We start from the raw sequence: 21,788 nt of genomic DNA, 5'->3' as shown, positions 1-21,788 counted from the left end.
TGTACTGCTTAGGTCTCCGGTGCCCCGTGCCCAGGGAACTGGGGCTGGTGCCCACTCCGAGGCTCAAGGACCAGTGAGCCCGGAGGGAATTGGAATCCTTTCTGGCTTCACATGTTCGAGGGTTTTTAAGATGTGAGTCACTGGTCTGTGATACTAACAGCCAGAAAGAGAAGGACAAACAGCGTGTGTGTGTGTGTGTGTGTGGTATGTGTGTGTGGTGTGTGTGTGGGCAGAGACTGGACCCACAGCGTCTGCACTGATCTCAAGCCTTTCTTCTCTGTTTTATTTTCATACAGGGTCTTACTAAGTTGCTCAATTGCCAGGCTGGGCTCGAACTTACAATCCTCCCGCCTCAGCCTCCCAGAGTGCTGGGATGAAAGGTGTTCAGCCCCCACAGCCAGCTTGGAAACTAGTTTTTACATCCCAGTGGTCAAAATGAAATTGAAACAGACTTTTGTTTGGTGGGGCTGCTTACTAGGGATTGGATCTGTCTGACAGGCAGCGAGGTTCGGATTTTGAATGCTTTTTTGTAGCCACCTTCGTAGATTTCTGCAAATTAAAATCGTCTGAAGGGCTCATGCCCAGAAATCTTTGCTATGAAATGGCAGATTGTGTTGCTCAGACTCTGGGGTTGGGACTTTTATTTTGGTGAGGGGACTGAGAGAAGGACTGGATACGTACAAGGTGAATCACAGGGTGTGTACAGCATTGAAGATGTTCTTTCGGGAGGTGGCCAGATCCAGGTGAATGTCAAGCTGCGGGCTGGAGATGAAGAGGATTCCTGCAGAGGCATCTCTGCTGCCTTTTCTGGTTTGTCCAGTCTTGGAGAAGGAGGTGATTAACGTAGGAGTCCATGGCTTACGGGTGGGGCAAGTTGTTGGGATAGATTCTGATGTTCAGAGCTTGGCAATCTTCAGAGTCTCTTTCATCTTCACATCTTAGCTACAGCGTAGACGGCGCGTACTAAAATTTAACAGTGAGGTTTTATTTGTTGAGAGCAGCCTCAGGACATTGACGGCAAACCTGAGTGGAGCACACGCAAATTCCCTCTCACACTCAGCTTCTGTATCCATCGGTTCAACTGACTGTGTTGAATACGGGGAAGGAAACTGCATCTGGGTTGATACTGCAGTGCTGATGCGGTGTTGAGCAAGACAGGTCATGCGGGGACGATTTCAGCCTGGAGGGAGGGTTGTGGGTTCGATGCCAACACTGCCCCATTTTCTGGTGAGCCCTGGCGTGCCTGGATTTTGTGAACTGACACCTGGGACTCTTTGATCCCTGAAGAAGACCCGCCTGGCAGGTTTCTTCAGCTGGCTCTGCAGCTCATTGTGAATGCATGGCAAAGCTTTGTTCATTTTGCAAACTTTGCTAAGCGCTTCTCATGCAACCCTACACGGGCTTCCAAGCTGGGGAACGCTTGACAGCAGGGCAAAGAGGCTCAGAGACGGGAGAGGGATGATTTCCTCCTCCTCCTCCATCTCCTCCTCCATCTTCTGCTCCTCCATTTCCTCCTCCTCCTCTTCCTCCTCTTCCTCCATCTCCTCCTCCTCCTCCATTTCCTCCTCCATCTCCTCCTCCTCCTCCTCCATCTCCTCCTCCTCCATCTCCTCCTCCATCTCCTCCTCCATCTCCTGCTCCTCCATTTCCTCCTCCTCCTCCTCCATCTCCTCCTCCATCTCCTCCTCCTCCTCCATCTCCTCCATCTCCTCCTCCTCTTCCTCTTTCTCCTTGTTCTCTCGCTCTCTTTCTTTTCCTCCTCCTCCTCCTCTTCCTTCTCTCTTCTTTCTCCTCCTTCTTTCTTCTCCTTCTCCTCTTCCTCCTTCTTCCCCCTGTACTGGGGATCAAACCCAGGGCCTTGGGCACGCTAGACAAATGCTCTATTAAAGAGCTACACAGTTTGTATTAAACAGCAAAAACAGTAATATAACCTTTCCATTATTGAGACAAAATACCTGACACCCACAATGTAAATGACGATAGAGTTATTTTGGCTTGAGGGTCTCAGGGGGTTCAGTCCATGGTCAGCTGTTCCAGTGGTCTCAGGGGGTTCAGTCCATGGTCAGCTGCTCCAATGGTCTCAGAGGGTTCAGTCCATGGTCAGCTGCTCCAATGGTCTCAGAGGGTTCAGTCCATGGTCAGCTGCTCCAGTGGTCTCAGAGGGTTCAGTCCATGATCAGATGCTCCAGTGGTCTCAGAGGGTCCAGTCCATGGTTGTCTGCTCCAAGGCAGGAACATCATGGTGGACTGGTGTGGGGGAGGAGAGATGCTCACATCATGGTGACCTGGAAGCAGAGAGAAAGAAGGTAGAAGCCAGAGAGGAAGGAGCAGGGACCTGACAGAGTCCCCAAGGTGGCACTCCATGACCCATTCTGTTCTACTGGGCCTCACCTCCTAAGGACACATACAGCTACAAATCCATCTGTGGATTCACCCACGAGCAGCTCCGAGTTCTCATGATTCACCTTCCCTTGGCCCCCCACTGCACACCGTGGGATTGGGGACCAGGTTCTCAACACATGAACCACGGGGAGATTTCCGATGTAAACCACAGTAGATATGGTGGCCTTTGTTCAGGGCTGCGTTCCAGTTAGAGCCCCGTCTCCCAGCCTTCCCTTGTGGCTTTCTCTATTTACACTTAGGGTTAGGGTCACCATGAGTGACTCCACTTGGGTCCTGCCAACTTTCACAGATCTAACCAGCTGGTGGGAGTGGATGTCCAGCCAGAAGCAGTCACCTCAACTGCTCTGGGGTCACCTTGCTCGTTTTCTGGCGGGGCTAGACCAGCTGGGCTGTTCCACACTGTGTATCCACTTTCTGTCATCTGCGCATTCATGCATCACACGTATAACCGATTTGTGTATCTATTTCTATACAGCTACCTGCCACCGCTCATTATATCATCATTCATCAAGCTAACTATTGTCTGTGTCTGCCTTCTATTAATCCACTTGTCCATCCATCCATCCACCCATCCACTCACCCACCCATCCATCCACCCATCGACTCACCCATCCGCCCATCCATCCATCCATCCACTCACACATCCACCCACCCATCCATCCTTCCATCCACTCACCCATCCATCCATCCATCCATCCATCCACCCATCCATCCACCCACTTATCCATCCATCCATCCTTCCACCCATCCACCCATCCATCCACCCACCCATCCACCCATCCATCCACCCATCCACTTACCCATCCACCCATCCATCCACCCATCCACGCATCCATCCATCCATCCACCCATCCATCCATCCATCCACCCATCCACCCATCCATCCACCCATCCACCCACCCATCCTCGCATCCATCCATCCACCCATCCACTCACCCATCTGCCCACCCATCCATCCATCCACTCACCCATCCACCCACTTATCCATCCATCCATCCATCCACTCACCCATCCACCCATCCATCCACCCATCCATCCACTCACCCATCCACCCACTTATCCATCCATCCATCCACTCACCCATCCACCCATCCATCCACCCATCCACCCACCCAACCACGCATCCATCCACCCACCCATCCATCCGCCCATCCATCCACCCACTTATCCATCCATCCATCCACTCACCCATCCATCCATCCACCCACCCATCCACCCACCCATCCACGCATCCACCCACCCATCCACACATCCATCCACCCATCCATCCACCCATCCATCCACCCACTTATCCATCCATCCATCCATCCATCCACCCACCCATCCATCCATCCATCCACCCACCCATCCATCCACCCATCCACTCATCCATCCATCCATCCATCCACCCACCCACCCACCCATCCACTCACCCATCCACTCATCCATCCATCCATCCACCCACCCATCCATCCACCCATCCACTCATCCATCCATCCATCCATCCATCCACCCACCCACCCACCCATCCATCCACTCACCCATCCACTCATCCATCCACCCATCCATCCATCCATCCATCCACCCATCCATCCACCCATCCATCCACCCACCCATCCATCCATCCATCCACCCATCCATCCACCCATCCACCCATCCATCCACTCACCCATCCATCCATCCATCCACCCACCCACCCACCCATCCATCCACTCACCCATCCACTCATCCATCCATCCATCCACCCATCCATCCACCCATCCATCCATCCACCCATCCACTCACCATCCACTGACCCATCCATCCATCCACCTACACATCCACCTATATATCTGTCTCTCATCATCTATTTCGGTGGCTGACATCCTGGGCATAATTCTGTTATCCTGGGACAAACTTAGCAACATCTTCGGATACTTCCTGTTGTCACACTGGGTGGGGCTGCTCCTGGACCAGGAGGTGGAGCCCAGAGATGTTGCTTCTCCTCAGCACAGCCCCTCAGGTTATGAGTGCACAGGTGGAAATGGGCCAGAAGATGACCTCCCACGAAGGAAAGGGTCGCAGCTGGAAGCTCACGGATTTGACTGGGAACAGCCGAGCACGTGAATAAAGCTCTGGGTGTGTCTGTGGATGATTGACAGGCAGGGCAGCCAACTGAGACAAGAAGTCCCACCCCAGATGGGTGGTGCTGACCAATAGGCTTGTGGCCTGGATGGTATAACAAGGGGAAGAGGAGGAAGTGATTTTTCCGTCCCCAGTGTGGCGGATGCAAAACGTTTCCCCTGCTAATGGCCCCGCACCTGCGGGCAGCCTTCCCCGTGGGAAGGGTCTCAGCCGTGTAGCCCACACACCTGCATCCCTTGAAATAGTTCTGTTTGCTGCTAGTGAGGTTGATGGAGGTGATCTGGCTATGGAGTTCTTCTTGCTGCTGCTCTTTCCGCTGCCCCTGCGCTGCAGGCTTTTGGGGTGCAGCTGCCTTGGAGCTGATCACAGCTGTGAGAAGCCACTGGGCGCTGGAGAGGGAAGGTCGAGGTCGCTGGAGCTCGACTGCTCTCCAAGCCTGTCCTCCTGGAGACACTGAATGGCTGAATCTTGAAGTGGTCTATTGTTGGTGGTGGTGGTGGTCAGGAGATTCCTCAAAGAATGGAGACTAGAAATTCCATTTGACCCAACTATTCTCCTAGGTGTCTTCCCCAGAGGGTTAAAGACATCATAGTACAGTGGATCCATGCACACACAGGTTTATAGCAGCACGATGCATAATACCTGAATCTGGGAAGCAGCCTCTACGTCCATCGGCAGATGAATGGATAAAGAAAATGTCGTGATTACACACACAGTGGAGTACTGCTCTGCCATGAGGAAGGATACACTTGAGTCATGTGTAGGAAAACGGACGCACCTTGAGACCACAGTGTTAAGTGAAATACATCAGATGCAGGAGCTTCAGTATCGCATGGTTTCTCCTCTATGAGAAACCTCAAGTGTAAATTAAAAGCAAAATAAAAGAGAGACTGTAGGAAATAGGGAGGTGCAGCTTTGGAGCTGGGAAGGGGACGGAGAGATAAAGGGGGAGAGGGGAGGGGTCGGAAAGCGAATCAAGCCGTGTTCTGTGCGTGCCGCGACTCCCCGCGGTGAACGTGATCGATGTGTGCTGCCAACACGGTCGGCTCAAAAGAGAAAAACTTCCAGGTCTGAGATTTCCGGATCCTGTATTGTGCTCCTAGGACGAGTTCTTGAAGTGAGGCGAGTGCCCGCTCCAGTTTTCCGGAGGGAAGTGCTTCCTTCTGATCGTGTTTTGTTGGCTGCTCCTCCTAAAGGGCTCCAGGTCCAGGCAGGCTGGCTGGAAGCTGTGGGCATTGGGGTTGCCGGAAATGGGGTCAAAGCGCAAAGTCCCCGCCCCTTCCTCGCCCCGAGCTGAGCTCTTGGGGTGCTGGTGCCCCGCTGTGCGTCTCTTCTGAGGCTTGTAAGTGGCGGCTGTCTTGGCCTAGGGTTATCCCTCTGTTCTCGCTGTACCATAAGCAGCATCACAAGGAGCCACCCCTCGGCTTCAAGATGCCACCCCTTTCGATTGGGGTCTTGGTGCTTGGTAGCAGCAAAGGGGCCTGAGCTTCCAGAGCATGAAGACAGTCAGCTGGACGAGTTTGGTGGTCTTCCATACTCCCTTGGGACGGGATAGTTGTCCCATCCATGTGAATGGATGTCCCAGTTCTGAGTCCGCAAAAGCCACACCAGAAGGTGTCTTCCATCTGCAAATCGGCAAATTCCCCCACTGAGGGTTTGGAGCCGGTTGACGTTGGGGGGCTGCAAGCTGACAGCGGGTCTGCAACTCGTGGTCGGATGGCGGGGCAGAGTCTGAGAAATCCATCGTGAGGGACTTCATCGTGCAGATACCTGAGAGCATATGTGTGGCGTGGGGCAGGCCAGAGATGTGGGAAGCTTGGTACAGAGGTTCAGGTCCAGAATCCCAAGAGTTAGGGAGGCTGAGGCAGGAGGATTTCACTTTCAGAGCCAGCCTGGGTAATTTAGTGATGCCCTGTATCAAAATTAAAAATTACGAAAAGAAAAACATAATTAAGAAAGGAGCTGGGGTCGTAGCTGAGTGATAAAGTGCCATCTAGCATGCATAAGGCCCTGGGTTCCATCTGTAGCACCGTACAGAATTTGAGAGGGAGAGCGAGAGAATTTAAAATGTGGTAGCTGGCAACCAGTATCACACAGCGTATTTTTTACGGTAAACTTTTTATAGATAGAAGGAAAGCATTCTAAAATGGCAATCAGAAGCGTAACACAATAAATGTGCAGTCACCCAGTGCTTTCCTAACATGATCAAGAATTCTGCACTGTTATACCCAAGTGTGATGTGCTCTTTCCCCTCAGTACTGGGGATCGAACCCAGGGCCTTCGAACTGAGCTCCATCCCTGCCCTTTAAAATATATTTTTTCATTGTTAGACAGGGTCCCCCTAAGTTGCTGAGTTGCCTGGGCTGGGGTCACCCTTGAGCACTTCCTCAGCTTCCCAGGGTGCTGGGATTACATATGGACGGGCAGGGCAGTGGCGTTGTCTATACCACCGTCACCACAAACGCAGAAGGAATGTCTTGCGCTAAAATGTAAGGACTTGGCCGTGTCATCCCTGGGTGATAGGAGTTCTTCAGCTGCCTTTACCTCTCGGAAATTACTGTCAGAGAGGGGCAGACCTTTGAGGAAAACGTTACGGTGCAGTGTGGCTCTGGATCTCTTCTCATATGTGCTGAAGTTGTACACAGGCTGCCCCAAAGCTGGACCAATCAGTATGGACTTGGGAACATTCATGGTCCATTCATTCATGGTCTCTTCCATCTTTCCTGCCCAGGAGAAGAGGTGGCTCGGGAACTTTAGCTTTACCTGAGCCAAAAAAGTGAGTTTTGTCTCCTAGAAATGAAGAGGTCCAGAAAGCAAAGAAGGAGGATTTCAGCTACCTGCAGGTGCCCGCAATTTGGCTCATGGTTTCAGAAGGCTCAGTCCATGGTCGGCTGCTCCAGTGGTCTCGGGGGTTCAGTCCATGATCGGCTGCTCCAGTGGTCTCAGAAGGTTCAGTCCATCATTGGCTGCTCCAGTGGTCTCAGGAGGTTCAGCCCATGGTCGGCTGCTCCAAGGCAGAAACATCATGGTGGGAGGGAGTAGAGTAGAAAAGATGCTCACATCGTGGTGACCAGGAAGGAGGGTGGTTAAGACTAGTACACAGGAAGGGCCTGGGGGCCGCACATAGTCTCCAACATCCTGCCTCTGAGATCCACCCAGACACACTCTAATGCCCTAGGCCTTCCAGTTTCTGAGCATGAACTTCCACAATGGTGTCCCAAAGCATGTCAGGCACATCTCTTAGGAGATGGTGTGGGGTGTAGTCTCCTAGACCTACCGGGTATTTGCTGGTCCAGGATCTCCATTCTGCTGTGTTCAGGAATCATTCTCCATGGTTGATCTTGGTCATCAACTTGACTGTCTCGAGAGCCTCCTAGGGGATTAGGGAAGCTCATTTCTGGGTGTGTCATGGAGTGTGATCTTGGGGACTATATCTTGCTTTAGCCTCTACTGTCACAGTCTCTCTCTCCGCTTCCTGGCCACCATGATGTGTCTTTCCTCCCCCATGCCCATCTGCCATGATGCTCCTGCCTTGGAGCAGCTGACCATGGACTGAACCCCCTGAGACCACTGGAGCAGCTGACCATGGACTGAACCCTCTGAGACCACTGGAGCAGCCAAGCATGGACTGAACCCTCTGAGACCATTGGAGCAGCCGACCATGGACTGAACCCCCTGAGACCACTGGAACAGCTGACCATGGACTGAACCCCCTGAGACCACTGGAGCAGCTGACCATGGACTGAACCCTCTGAGACCACTGGAGCAGCTGACCATGGACTGAACCCCCTGAGACCACTGGAACAGCTGACCATGGACTGAACCCCCTGAGACCACTGGAGTAGCTGACCATGGACTGAACCCTCTGAGACCATTGGAGCAGCTGACCATGGACTGAACCCTCTGACACCATAAAACTTCTCCCCCTTCAAGTTGGGGGTGTCCAGTATTTCATCCCAGCAATATGAAAGCTGATGAATCCATTCTCATGCCCTTCAGGGTCTACGGGGTGTTGAAGAAAAAGTCCCTAGGCTGGTAGAATTCTCGCATGGGTCTAGGACTCCATGAGTTGCCCATCTGCAAACCATTTTTCCAAAGAGCCCCTCTGTGTTGATCCCAAGCCCGTGACCAAGGCTGAGGAAGGTTCGTGGGCCCGAACAACAGAGCACACCCCGGGGTCTCAGCACCAGGGTATTGAGTTGTGGTGTGGACAATGAGAATCCTACTGTCTTTCGTTCTGTGTGTTTTTTGTTCTTGGAAACAGAAAGCTCTTGCAAAATTAGAGGATGGAATAGGTTCGGTCTTACTGTCTCTAGGGAAGGGTGTGGAAACCCATCGGGGACAAACCAATGCCCAGTGTTGTTCGGCTCTGCACTTGCACAAACCGAGTCATTCCTACTTGCTGTTTTAAATATTTTAAAAGACTGAGTCCTATTATTTGCTATGTCTGTCACCCTGGAAATGATCAACTATTCTGTGATTCCTGTACACCCACCTATCTTATCTTTTCTTTTTCTTGTTCTCTTTCTCTTCTTTTCATCCCTTCCTTCCTGCCTTCCCTCCCTCATTCATTCTTTCTCTTCTTTCCTTCCTTGCTTTCCATTTATTTAGTCAGTTTTGAGACAAGGTCTCACTGTGTAGTCCAGACTGACCTTGAACGCACTATGCAGCCCAGGCTGGCCTCAAACTGCCGGGGATCCTCCTGCCTCGGCCTCCCAAGTGCTGGGCTCACAGGCGAGTGTCACCACACCTTGCATATTTCTTTTAAACAGTTGAAGCAGATTCAGAGGAGAGGCTTACAACCTTGGGGCCCCCTCTGTGAAGTCCCGGACCTCGGTCCTTTGGGAACCTCCTCAGTGTCAGATGAACGGGCCGGGGGCGGGGGGGCTGAAAACATTGTCTCGGCGGGCAGCAGCCAAGTCCAGAAAGGCTCGTTTAGAGGAACCCACACTTGTTGGGAAATGTGCTGCATCCTATGGAAAGAAACGGGACAACCATCGCGGTAGAAAGGGCAGCTGTTTCTGGAGGGCAGGGAAATGAAAGGACCCGGGTTGGACTAACACAATAGCCCTGCCCGCTGGTGCCCGCTGCCCAGTCTTCGCCCCCGCGGGTGGTGGATGTGCTAGACTGGAATTCAATTCTGCTGCTCAGAGTCTGCTCCGGGCCGTTGCTTTCAAAAGCATGCTGTGTCTTTCATTCCTTTCCCCTTTCTTCTCGGAGGCTGGATTTCTGTTTACATACAGAATTAAGAATTCTGCTTTTACTTCGGCTTCCTGTTTTTATTATTATTATTATTATTATTATTATTATTATTATTATTATTCTAACAGTATCGCTGTGCTTTTCTTTGCAAAGTTGGTCATTGCTCTGCTGACTCTGGGGTTTGCAGAAAGGCTCGGACTTCGGGGGAGGGAAAACGAACTTCATTCGGAACTTCAGAGTGCTTGTGCTTGCTCTGGCATGAATGGGATTCGGACAGGCAGGGAATTGCAGTTCCCTGAAGGACTCATTCTGGCGACGGTTTTTTGTTTTGCGGGGTTATTTTTTTGTGTATAAAGCTTTCCTCTCCCGCCCACCAGCTGGAAGCAGTTTAAACCCAGCTCCCCGGGGCCCTGCAAGAATTCGAGGTTTGCTTTCTGTCGTCCGGAGATTTGGGGATCTTGGAAAAATGAGGGCCCTGATGAGGAGCCCTGCAGAGCTTGCCAAGCCAAAGGAAAGCAGATGAGCAACTGGCTTGTGTTCCAGTCATCGCCTGCCCAGTGTGGAAAACAGTGCAAGGGAAGCAATTACCTCCCGAGCAGCCGGGCGCCCCCTGCCTGAGCCCCTGGCCCCCGGGAGTTAGCATTCTTTGCTGGAATCCTGGCAACGATGGGCTGGCTTCCAAATGGGGCCCCTCAGCCCAGAGCAAATTCCCTCCTCTCTGCAGGATGAGAAAGGCTGTTGCAATCCTGGGCGGCATGTCCTGGCTGCCGTCCACCCCCGGGGTTTGTGTAACCCGAGACCCACCCCGCCCCACGCCTGTGACTCACACCCTCACGTGCAACTCATGAAACCGCGCACACCCTGAACCACCCGGCCATCTGTCGGAGTCCGCCCCCTTTTCATTCCCGTCACCCCTCCAGGGTCTCCCCGAGCAGTTCAAAGCTGCAGCGTTGCTAAAAATGGAAATCAGGGCCAAAGGTGGTGGCCTGTGCCTGTCGTAGTCTGGAGGCTGAGGCAGGGAGACTGCAAGGAACAAGCCAGCCCGGGCCACTTGGCAACTTAGCAAGACCCTTCGTGAAGGTAGCAGTGAAGGTTACTGGGGGTGCAGGTTGGTGCGAGAAGTGGAGGTTCCACCCCCAGTACTTCAAAAAGCAAACAAAACCCCCAAACGAGGGGCACAGGATGGCTCAGAAGTACTTAGGACTTAGGACTTAGCGGCAAAGCAGCTTGGGGCTGCACTGTCTGCCTCTACCCCTTGTCCTGCTGCATGGAAGCCGGCTGTCTGGATTCCTGCCCCATGTTGGACACGCCCAGAGGGGTCCCCCCATCTTTCCTGACCACACCCAGCTCCTCCCAAGCCAGGCTGTGCACTGGCATTCAGAGCAGCCAGAAGGACACAGGCAGCAGAGGGCTTTGGTTATATGGGGCACTGACCAGGTAACTTCCTGCCAGGCACGGGGGAGAGGTTGTTTAAAGAGATGCCCAACATCGCTGGAGTGAGCTAGGGTGTAGTGTCACTGGGAAGGTTGTTTGCAGAGTGCATGCGAAGGGGGAGTGGAATTCATATTCGCAAGCTTTGTGCATGATGGAGCGAGGCTTGATTTGGCACATGCACAAGAATTCAGGAAGCTGATGCCACTTCCTGTGTGGAGGCCTTAAAAACACTTGATCTGGCTGAGGTTTATCAGAAGACTAATGAGAGAGTCGAGGTCTGACATACACTGAGTAAAGGCCAGCTGTTTTTGTTTTGTTTTGTTTTTTGTGATATAGTCTAGTGTTTATTTTATGTTATGGCAGGTACACTTGAATTTCAAAAATTTAAAACATATAAAAAGTGATTAGGGGCAAAGATTTGTATCAACAGTTGATAAATGTCTAAGACTGTTTATTATACTGCAGGATACAATGGTAGTGCTAATGCCAACAGGGCACCATGGATGTTAGTCTAAAAATTATCACTAAGCTTTATACAAGCAACAACATATGCTGCCGTTACAATTTCAGGACATGTTCTGCTTCTAGCACCAAGCAGTCTTTAACATTTTTAATGTTATACAGTGTTATTTAGTTTGGCAAATGTTTCAAAATAAAGTAGAAATGTATTCATAACATCACAGAAATGCACATCCAATTTTGTTTTCAGTAAGAATCATAGGTACAGATCAGAACTCTTCCCTGTATGAAATAATTTACACACAGATGAATGCTATATCACTATCTAAAATAATCACTAAATACAGTTGTTGCAGAAATAAACAGGCATCAGAAATAAACAGGCAACGTTTTTCATCATCAAATATCAAAAACATGTTTTCAAATGAAACTCTAAAATTATAGGAATAATTTCAGTGAATTCAGTGAATGTGCAACCTAAATCAACCAAGTACGTTGTAGTACAACCATATTAAGAAACCAATGATAAGAAAATACAACCATATGAAAGAAATTTATAATCCACAAAATTGTTTTTCAGGCCTTAAGGTAAAATAGTTCCACAGTTTACAGATAAAACCGAGGCAACAAAAATGCGTGCTTGTCTTGAATTAGCAGATATTCTATGCAGAAGATGTAACACTTTGTTTGTAGACAGCATGGTATGCATTTCTCAGCAACACATAAGGAAAACAAGATTCCAAAAGATCCATTGTCAGGAATGGTGATTCCTGTACAATCATATCTAGTAGTAAATAAACAGATTCTCTATTTCGTGAGGGCCAGCTGTTTTGCTACACCGTGAATGCGCCTTCCTGATGGGGGAGACCCGGCCCCAGCCCTTCCTGAGCTAGTCCCTCGTCTGGCCTCCTAGCTCAGTGGGCTTCCTGCTGCAGGCCTGGGGGTCAGCTCAGAAGCCCTATCCACCACCTGGAAGGGGGGTAAACGGGGGAGGGAAGATCACCACTCGCCTGAAGTTTTTTTCTGATTTGTTTTTCTAATTGTTATTTCCCTTGGGTATTGGTAGTTTTATTTCCCACACTGATGGGACCAAAGCATGGTTGAGGGGAAGTCACGGAAGGAAGATACAGATGATGCAACAGGTTTCTGGGGCTGGCAACCTTTGAGCGCCTAGAGCAGGACTTGGTTCTGCTGCTTAGGAAGATACGAAAGATATAAAAGATAAAGATATGAAGATATAAATTCACATCAGCTTTGCCATGAAGATCTCCAAGGAAAAGCGATTCACATTCATTCTGTCCTCCTGCTGCTCAGGGTCCCTAGAAAGGAATGAGGTCTCCAAGGGCAATCTTAACACAATACTGTGAAAAAAATCCGAGGTTAGGGTTAACTTAGGCGCTGAGTAAAATCTATCTCCTAAATCCGAATGTAAGGAAATTAAATTCGGAAAGCATTAAAGCCATCATGGCTTCCCGTTTTGTAAGGATCGTATTCCAAACGACTCTCCTCACTTTTATTTTATTTTTTTTTTTAAAGTGAAATGGTGGCTTTAGGATTTCTGAGCTAGATTGTTTACGGGGTGGGGGGGTCGGTAGATTCCCCAGGCAGTTTGTGGTGATGACCAATGGCTTCCTGTTTGAGACCTCCAAAAAGAATTTTTATCTTCGATTTCATCCTTAAGATCTTGTTCAGGAAAGGTATAGGGGAAGGCTACAGAAGCCAGGAGACGTGATTTGGTTAAAACTTAACTGCAGCGTTTCAGCTCCGAAAAAATGATTACGAGCCAAGAATGAAGGATGAGGCCTTCACTCGGATCTCTGCAGGCAGTGACCACCTGGGTGTGGCCCTGCTGGGGTGGAGTGTGCCTGAATATACCTGTGCACGACCTGGCCTTCCGGAAGTGACCTCACTTCCAGGGCAGCAGCTCCTAGGGAACAGTGCAGGTGGCCGGAGAGCTGCAAAGAGCAGAAAGGGGCCGGTTTGCTCTTCGGGGGGACAAGCTCCTAGGACAGCACAGGGCCACACAGGAGAGCTGAGGGCATCCAGAGCTTGAGAGAAAGGGCTGGTTGAGATGGGATCCACGACGGCACCACCCGTTTCCAGCCTGCAGTAGACCTGGCCACACCGAGTCTGGCTCTGTCCTTACTCTGGTGATCCGGCCTAGGGGCCATGCAACACCTTCAGTGGAGCTGAGCGAGACACTGTCCCAAAATCCCTCTGCAGATTCTGCCCTGAAACCCCAGAGCCTCGGTTTCTGCACCCGGGAAATGGGTGTGTTAGCAATGCCAACGTCCTGGGGGATGGGAGGGGGGGGGAGGACTGAGCACCTGGGGACACGGGTGGCGGGAATCGGCCCAGAGGGGCTGCCTGCTCCACACCTGGCCTGGGGTAGTCATCCCTAGGTAGCCTCAGGAGATGAGTCTCAGGGCCTTTTCTCATACAACACAATCTGTGGAATCCCAGCACTTAGGGAGGCTGAGCCAGGAGAATCTCAAGTATGAGCCCAGTCTGGGCTTGAGACCTTGCTTCACAGTAAAAAGCAAAAACGGGGCCAGTGTAAAAAACCCTGCAACATCCTCCCCTGTCTTTGAGCACCCTCCTCCCACCGTCCTGGCCGCGTCCCGCAGCAGCTCTGGAGTCCTCTTTCCTGAGGGCTTCACCGGGTGTGGTCACAAACACCGTGACTGCTCTGCCGGGCGCTGTCCAGCGGAAAGGCAGCTCGGGAACACACGACGCTGTGTCCTCCTCCACCCGAGTCACTGCAGCTGGCACCGGGCGACTCCTGGCTCCTCCCCAAGGTCAGGATGACAGGGAAAGGTCACTGTTTTGAGTCCACTCGGGACATCGAGGCAGCCAGGACGGCGCAGCTAAAGACCCTCAGGAAAGAGGACTCCAGAGCTGCTGTGGACAGCGGCCAGGACGGCGGGAGGAGGGTGTGCACAGCTGGGGAGGATCTGAGGGGGATTTGTGACCAGGTGGCCTTTACTGTAATATATTTTTAACTTTAAACATTCATCACAGTTTTTCACTATACCTGGTATAATACCTCATAAGTTGCTAATGTTGTGTAAATAGTTGTACTATTTAGGGAATGATGGCAAGAATAAAACAATTTACACATCTTCGGTATAGTTGCAAACTCTTTCTTGAAATACATTTGGTGTGCAGTTGGTTACTTGCATAGGTTTGGCTTGGTAGCTGGTCACAGTTCATCTGGGAGGAAGATCCGTGTTCCTACCCCATCTCCTCCTCCATCTCCTCCTCCTCCTCTTCCTACTCCTGGGTGCACCGTGGGTGGGGGTTTCTGCTGTCATCTCTTTGTGAGGGACTCCCATGTGCTATAAAAGCTCAATCCTGGCTGGGGTCTGGGGCTGGGGTTTCTCTTCGTCCCCAGAGGGTCTCCATGACAGCAGGACAAGGACCCTTCACTCCTGTTCCCTTCTCCCTTCACTCAAGCTGTGAATTTTGTTCTCCACAGGTCAAAGGGACTTTGACTTGGCCGACGCCCTGGATGACCCCGGTGAGTGACTCAGGTCGAGGACAGCACCGGCACAAATCAGAGCAACTGCACAGTGCCTTCGGGGGTGGGCCGGGCAGATGTAGGGAATCCCCTGGTATCCAGGTCTCACTGGTGTCGACTCACTGCTTGGTGGGGCCCAGGTTGCCAGCTTGAGGTCCAGGATGCTTCTCTTTCCCCCACTGTCAGTTGTCAGCCCCAGTCACCTCTGTTCACAGGGCAGGGTGTTTTGTGCCGAGGTCCCCAGGTGAGCCCATATCTGGGTTTTTACCAGGGTGCTGTCAAGTTTGGGGTCGACCAGAAAGCCCATGATCGGCTTCCTTCCTGGAAAATGGGGGGAAGGGAAGAAGAAAACAAAAATAAAGGAAGGAAGACAGAAAAGAGGAAGGAAAAAGAAAGAAAACACGAAGGAAGAAAGAAAGGAAAGAAGAAAAAAGTAAGAAATAAAGAAGGAAAGAAGAAAGAAAATACAAAGGAAGGAAAGAAGAGAGAAAGGAGGGAAGGAGAGACATAGGTCAGCTGGGAAGCCCAAAGGAAGCAGAGAAAAAGCAGGAAGAAGGAAGTGAAGTGAGAGGGATGTGGGGAACCCCCACCATCTGCCCTGCCTGGCCTCTTCCTTTAGCAGCCCCCGAACTCCTATGCAAACTCCACTGCCCTTTACCCACCTCCTGTGCTACACCGCTCACTCCCAAGCCAGTGCCTGGCTGTCCTGGAAACCGAGCTGTCCATGCCGCCCTCCTCCTCGGGAGGACTAGGCCATCGGAGCCTGGGAGGCTCCCGTCTGCTCAGACTCCACTTCCTGGGGGCCGCCTTCTTCCCACCCCTTAATCCCGCCTTGTCCTTTGTCCCTTGGGCCCTCACCCAGGTCACTGATCAGGGATGCAACTTGATCACTCCCCTCCTGATACCCGCGACCGTGAATTCTGTCCTCACCCTAGCACAGTTTCTGGTGAGGTCATGGATGCCCCCCTGGTAACTTGATGTTCAGTTTGTGTTTGCTGAGTGAATACGTGATTCACTCATGGAGACAGAGACAGAGAGCATCATTCTGGAAGCTGGGCCAGGAACCTTTATTTCTTCTCAAACCGCTGCGTGGCTCTTGCAGTGCGCCATGGACCTGAACACTTGAGGTCTGTGAGTCGTCCTGTTTGGGATACACATTGATGGATTTCATCTTGGCAGATTTGAACATGCACAGAACCCTTTGTTCATTGCTCCCACACACCCACATTACCCCATTTCTTAGCTACTTTTTTTTTGTTGCTGGCACAAAATATTCAACATTAAGAACTTAAAGAAGAAGAGGTTTAATTTGGCTCATGATCTCTGTGGGTTCGGTCCATGGTTGGCTGCTCCAGTGGTCTCAGAGGGTTCAGTCCATGCTCAGCTGCTCCAAGGCAGGAGCATCATGGTGGACAGATGTAGGGGAGGAAAGACGCTCATATCATGGTGACCTGGAAGCAGAGAGAGAAGGGAGGAGCTGGGACAAGAACTCACCCTTCCAGGTCACACCCCAGTGAGCTCCTCCAGCCAGGCCCCACCTCCTACAGCTCATTCACCAGGAGCTCCTCCATGATGATCCACTGATGAGCACAGCGCCCCATGAGCCAGTCACCTTGCAAAAGCCCAGCTCTGGACACAGAAGACTTTCAGGGACATCTAGATCTAAACCATAGGGCCCACATTGCCCCATGGTCCACATCTCACATTTTGGGGGGTTTCAGTGCATATATTTTTATCCTGTTGAGCCCTGTGTTACCCACCGTTACACACCCTCTCCCTCACCCTGATTCCCTTGTTCTTGTGTAGTCATTATCTCCCTCCTACTTTCTTGTCACCTTTTAAAAAAAATTCCACATACTAGGAAGAGCAATACTTGTCTTTCGGAGTCTGGCTTATTTCATCCTCAGGATGTTCATTTCAGTGTAAATGAAAAATCTTCCTTCTTTGGGGCTGCATAATACTCCACTGCATATAGAGAACCCACTCTCTTTATCCAATCGTCTTCGTATTGTTCAGTAGTCATTTTCTTTTCATTCTGAAATCAGTAGCATTTATTGGAGTCTTTGGCACTTGTCGGATTTGTTTTTTTCTCTCTCTCTCTCTCCACAGAACCCACAAAGAAGCCAAGCTCTGGTGAGTGACTTTGGGCTGAGTACCTGTGAGGCACCTCCCGGCCCTGATGTCTTTGAAGGGTTGGTTGTGCCTGTTTTTTGTTTGAGGAGTGCATCACAGAGGGCTAGGAACGGGCTGGTTAGCAGGCGTCACTGGGGCTGTGTAGCACCTCACGTCTGTTGCTGGTGGAAGTCACAATGGTGCTGTGGAAAGGGAGTTGGTGGACCATCAGAAAAATAAAACAGGTTGACCGTATGATTGCAGATTGACTATACGATAGCCCAGTTCCAATCCCGGGTGTATACACCCAAGGATTGAATACAAGTGTTCAAAGAAAACTTGCACATGCATGCTTCCAGCAGTACTTGTGTTCATTAAGGCCACAAGGTGAGAACAACCTGAGTGGCCAATGGTGGGTGAAAGCATGCACAAATGGACCACCCATGCGGTGGGTGGAATATTACGTAGCCCTGAAAAAGAAACGACTCCTTATCGGGACCTGCTACAACATGGATGAAAGTTAGGTTCTTGACAGTCGAGAAACCAGATTGAAAAGGACACAGGGTGTGTGATTCTACTGATATCAAATGTCCAGAGCAGGCCGATCCACAGAGATAGAAAGCAGATTAGCGGCTGCCAGGGCTGGGAATGGGAATGGGGCCTGAGGGCTGTGGGGTGCAGTGTCTCCTTCTGACGTGGTGTGAATGTTCTGGGAGTAGATAGAAGTGATGGTCACACAACCTTGTCAATTATTTGCTTAAAATTGGGTTTGTTTTAATATTAAGTTATGTGGGTTTCACCCCAGTTCATTCTGTTTTTATTTCTATTATTTTTTTATTTTTATTTTTTATTTTTGGTACCGGGGATCAAACTTGGGTCTTTGTACTTGGGCAGCAGGTGGCGAAACCACTGGGCTAAATCGCTGGCCCTCATTCTGTTTTTAAATGAAAGGTAACCACATAGGGCTGTGAGCCGTGCACATCCGTGTGTACGGCAGCACAACTCACAATAGCTGAATCTTGGAAGCAGCCTCTGTGTCCATCTGCAGATGAGTGGATAAAGGAAATGTGTTGACACACAATGGAGTACTATACTGCCACGAAGAAGGATAGGCTTGAGTCACGTGTAGGAAAATGGATGCACCTTGAGACCACGAAGTTAAGTGAAATAAACCAGACACAGGAGCTTCAGTATCACCTAGTTTCTCTTATAAGAGAAACCTAACGTGTAATTAATGAGCAAAATAAGAGATAGATGACAGGAAGTAGGCAGACAGATCTTTCTCAAATGGAAACACAACCAAGAGATAGAGGCGCATGGTCAGGAGGGCGTCATCCAGAATCCAGAGGAGGTGGAGGTGGGTGGAGGGGTCCCGCAGGGCCAAATCCGGGGTGTCTTGAGCTCTAAAATGACTCAGGACAGTGACGGTTGATAACATCTTGGCTGTGTGTGAAGCTTCGCTGCCGTGACACAGGGAAGTGTCTTTGCCGAGGCTTGGCTGAACATGGGAGATGAGGGTGAGTTCTTCGGGGTGCGGCTTTCTGCTGGGCTCTGGTCCCAAACTTGTCACCCTGGGGCTCACCAGGAGGGAGGGGGCGCATTTGCTCTTTGCAAGTTAAATGGAACAATAAATACATAGACACCCTGGACTGTCCGAGGCCCACCGTGTCAGTTGGAGGTGGCCAGGACGGACAGGGAGCGAGGACGTTTACGTGTCATGACTCGAACCTGGGCTGCTGGGCAAAGGTGGGAAGTGCAGGTCACTGTTCAGGCAGAGCGAGGTGGCTGAGATGTTTCCAGGAGAAATCTCTGCAGTCCTTGGTGGCTGGGGAATGTTCGTCCTTCGGGACAAAGGGATTCTCCTGCCTAGGCTCAGTGTGCGTAGCTCAAGGCTTGAAGGAATATGTTGGCGAAACTTGACAATTTGTGCTTTCCTGGCATGCTCAAAGCCCTGGGTTGGATCCCTGATGCCACAAAAAATAATATAATTCTCTGTGCAGCCCAGGCTGGCCTCGAATTCATGGCGGTCCTCCTGCCTCAGCCTCCCAAGTGCTGGGATTATAGGCATGCACTGCTACTATGCCCTGCTTCACAAAAAATACTGATTTTTAAAAATCTAAGGAGTGTCAGCCATTTGGGATTAAATTCCTTAATTAAACATGAGGCAGCAGGGATCACGTGAAGAGGGAAAGTGAGGTCGAGTAATCCGACATTGGTGGAATTTGGTATTTGTGTAAACTCAAATATTCTGAAAAGATAGACATTGAGCAGCTGGGTGTGGTGGTGCCATCCCAGAACTCTGGGAGGCTGAGGCAGGAGGATCGCCATGAGTTCAAAGCCAGCCTGGGCTCTATAAGGAGACCCTGTGTCAAGAACAGAACAAAACAAGATCCACGGAGAGGGAGTTGCTTTGGGACCCAGCAAGGGCGGCTTCCCGCATGACACAGCGATGGCACCACCGTTAGCCTCGATGTTTAGGGAGAAGAGACAATGTTTTTCCATCTCTGTGTTTTGCGAGCATCGTGCACGTGTGCGCTGGGTCACGCTCAGTTTCCTCGTGGAGGAGAGCGAGAATTGCAAAATCCAATCACGGGATGTTCAAAAAAGTCTTTCTCTGCAGAACTACTGGGTTTCGGCACCGATGAGATTATGAAACGCTATTCAGAAAGTACGAATATTTCCTGTTCATGTCAGTAATATTATTAGGAATTGAGAGCAGAGATCTATTGGTCTGGATGATAGAAATGTTATGGAGCAGAAAGAATAAATATTAAGAAAATGTTAAGGATAAATATAATTTATATTTTATATAATTTATATATCATAAAAGTATTAGAATAAAGAACAGAAATTACTAAGAAAATGTGAAGAATAAATGATATTAAAAATTCAGAAACTATTGAGAATAAAGAATGAATATTATTAAGAAAATTATATTAAGAATAAATATTAAGGCCGGGGATTTAGCTCAGTGGTTTCGCCACCTGCTGCGCAAGCACAAGGACCCGAGTTCGATCCCCGGTACCAAAAAAGCCCCCCCAAACCAAGAATAAATATTAAGAATTAAGTGAACAATAAGAATAAGGAATAAATATTTTGAGAGATTAAGAATAGATATTAAGAACTGAGAAAATATTAAAAATAAATATTATGAAAATAATAATTAAAATAGTAAGAAAAAATTAAGAATAAAAATAGTAAGACTGTTAAAGAATAGAGAATAAAAATATTAAGAATGAAGGTGAAAGTATTAAAACTAAAGAAAATATTAAGAATAAAGAGTGTTACTAAAAAGTATTTAAAATATTGAGAATGACAGTATTAAGAATATGATAAAGAATAATAAACTTTTAAGAACAAAGATGCAAATATTAAGAATAAACAGCATTCCTAAGAATATTAAAAATAAGAAGAATTAGCCGGGGATGTAGCTCAGTGGTTCTGGCGCCTGCCTTGCAAGCGCAAGGTCCAGAGTTGGATCCCCGGTACCAAAAAAACAAGACTATGATAAGGAATCATAATATATATATATAAAATAATATATAATAAAACATAAAAGATGGAAATACTATTAAGAGTAAAGAAAATAGTAAGAATAAAGTATTACTAAGAAAATATTATTAGTATTTTAAGAATAAATGTACATTCGTAGAGTGCAGTAGGCATCATCCACAGCCCTTGGGGGTTTCAATATTATGAAGAATAATAACCCAACCAACACAGTGACTCTAAAGGGAGATGCGGGTCCCGCGAACAAGCCGAGGGTAAACCGAGCACACGCAGCCACTCAGGCCAAGCGTATCCGCCTCTCTCTTTCCTGTCTGTTTACACCTGGCATCCCAGCACTCGGGAGGCTGAGGCAGGAGGATCTCCTCGCGTTCCAGGCCAGCCTGGGCTACAAAGCGAGACCTGATCTTCCCCCGCCTCTGCTTCTTCTCCAGGACTTCCTTCCTACTTTTCTCTCCTCTCTTTCGTTTAGAAGCTTGCTTCGTTTATCTCTCTTAGGTTCCAGTGTGGGAGAAAGTACATCATTTTCCGTTTTCTGCTTTTGGTGGGACACAGTCACGTATGTTTATGGGTATAGCTTTCTGCTACGTAAAGATTGGTTCACTGTGGGGAGTTGGCACACAGACGCATCACAGCGGGGTCCTTTTTACATCCCTTTGTCTGCACGCCCTCCACCCCCCCCCCGCCATCGGGCCCTATCATCTGCCCAAGGTCTATCTCTGTCATTTATTTTGCTCTGTATTTATATTTGGGGTTTCTCATACAAGAGAAACCGTGTGATACGGAACTGTGTGCGTCTGATTTACTTCACCTAACATCGTGGTCGCAAGGTGCATCCGTTATTTACAAATGACTCGAGTTTATCCTTCTTCGTGGCCGTGTAGTACTCCACCGCGTGGAAGCACCACCTTTCCTTTATCCACTCATCTGCTGATGGACACAGAGGCCGCTTCCGAGGTGCAGCTGTCGTGAATTGTGCTGCTGGAAACACGGGTGTGCGTGGAGCACTGTGTTACGAGGGCTTTAACTCTTTTGGGAAGAGCCTTGG

At 49.7% G+C, this 21,788-nt stretch overlaps 1 protein-coding gene across 3 annotated transcripts in view; it reads left to right on the top strand.

Annotated features, from left to right (window-relative positions):
* The window catches only part of Xg (Xg glycoprotein (Xg blood group)), a 41,971-nt gene that overhangs the window by 866 nt on the left and 19,317 nt on the right, over window positions 1-21,788 (top strand). For all 3 annotated transcript variants that reach the window (XM_013066474.3, XM_013066475.3, XM_087209952.1), the window contains exons 2-3: window positions 15,080-15,121; window positions 17,231-17,254. In XM_013066474.3, coding sequence (XP_012921928.2) covers window positions 15,080-15,121; window positions 17,231-17,254 — 66 coding nt within the window. The remainder of the gene's footprint in view (window positions 1-15,079; window positions 15,122-17,230; window positions 17,255-21,788) is intronic.

This window comes from Heterocephalus glaber, unplaced genomic scaffold, assembly GCF_053883595.1.
Source record: "Heterocephalus glaber isolate CG9 unplaced genomic scaffold, H.glaber_assembly_v1.0 deba00001072, whole genome shotgun sequence".
In the NCBI taxonomy this organism is placed as follows: Eukaryota; Metazoa; Chordata; class Mammalia; order Rodentia; family Bathyergidae; genus Heterocephalus; species Heterocephalus glaber.
Note: the sequence above shows the minus strand (reverse complement) of the source record. Positions and strands in the feature narration are given on the sequence as shown.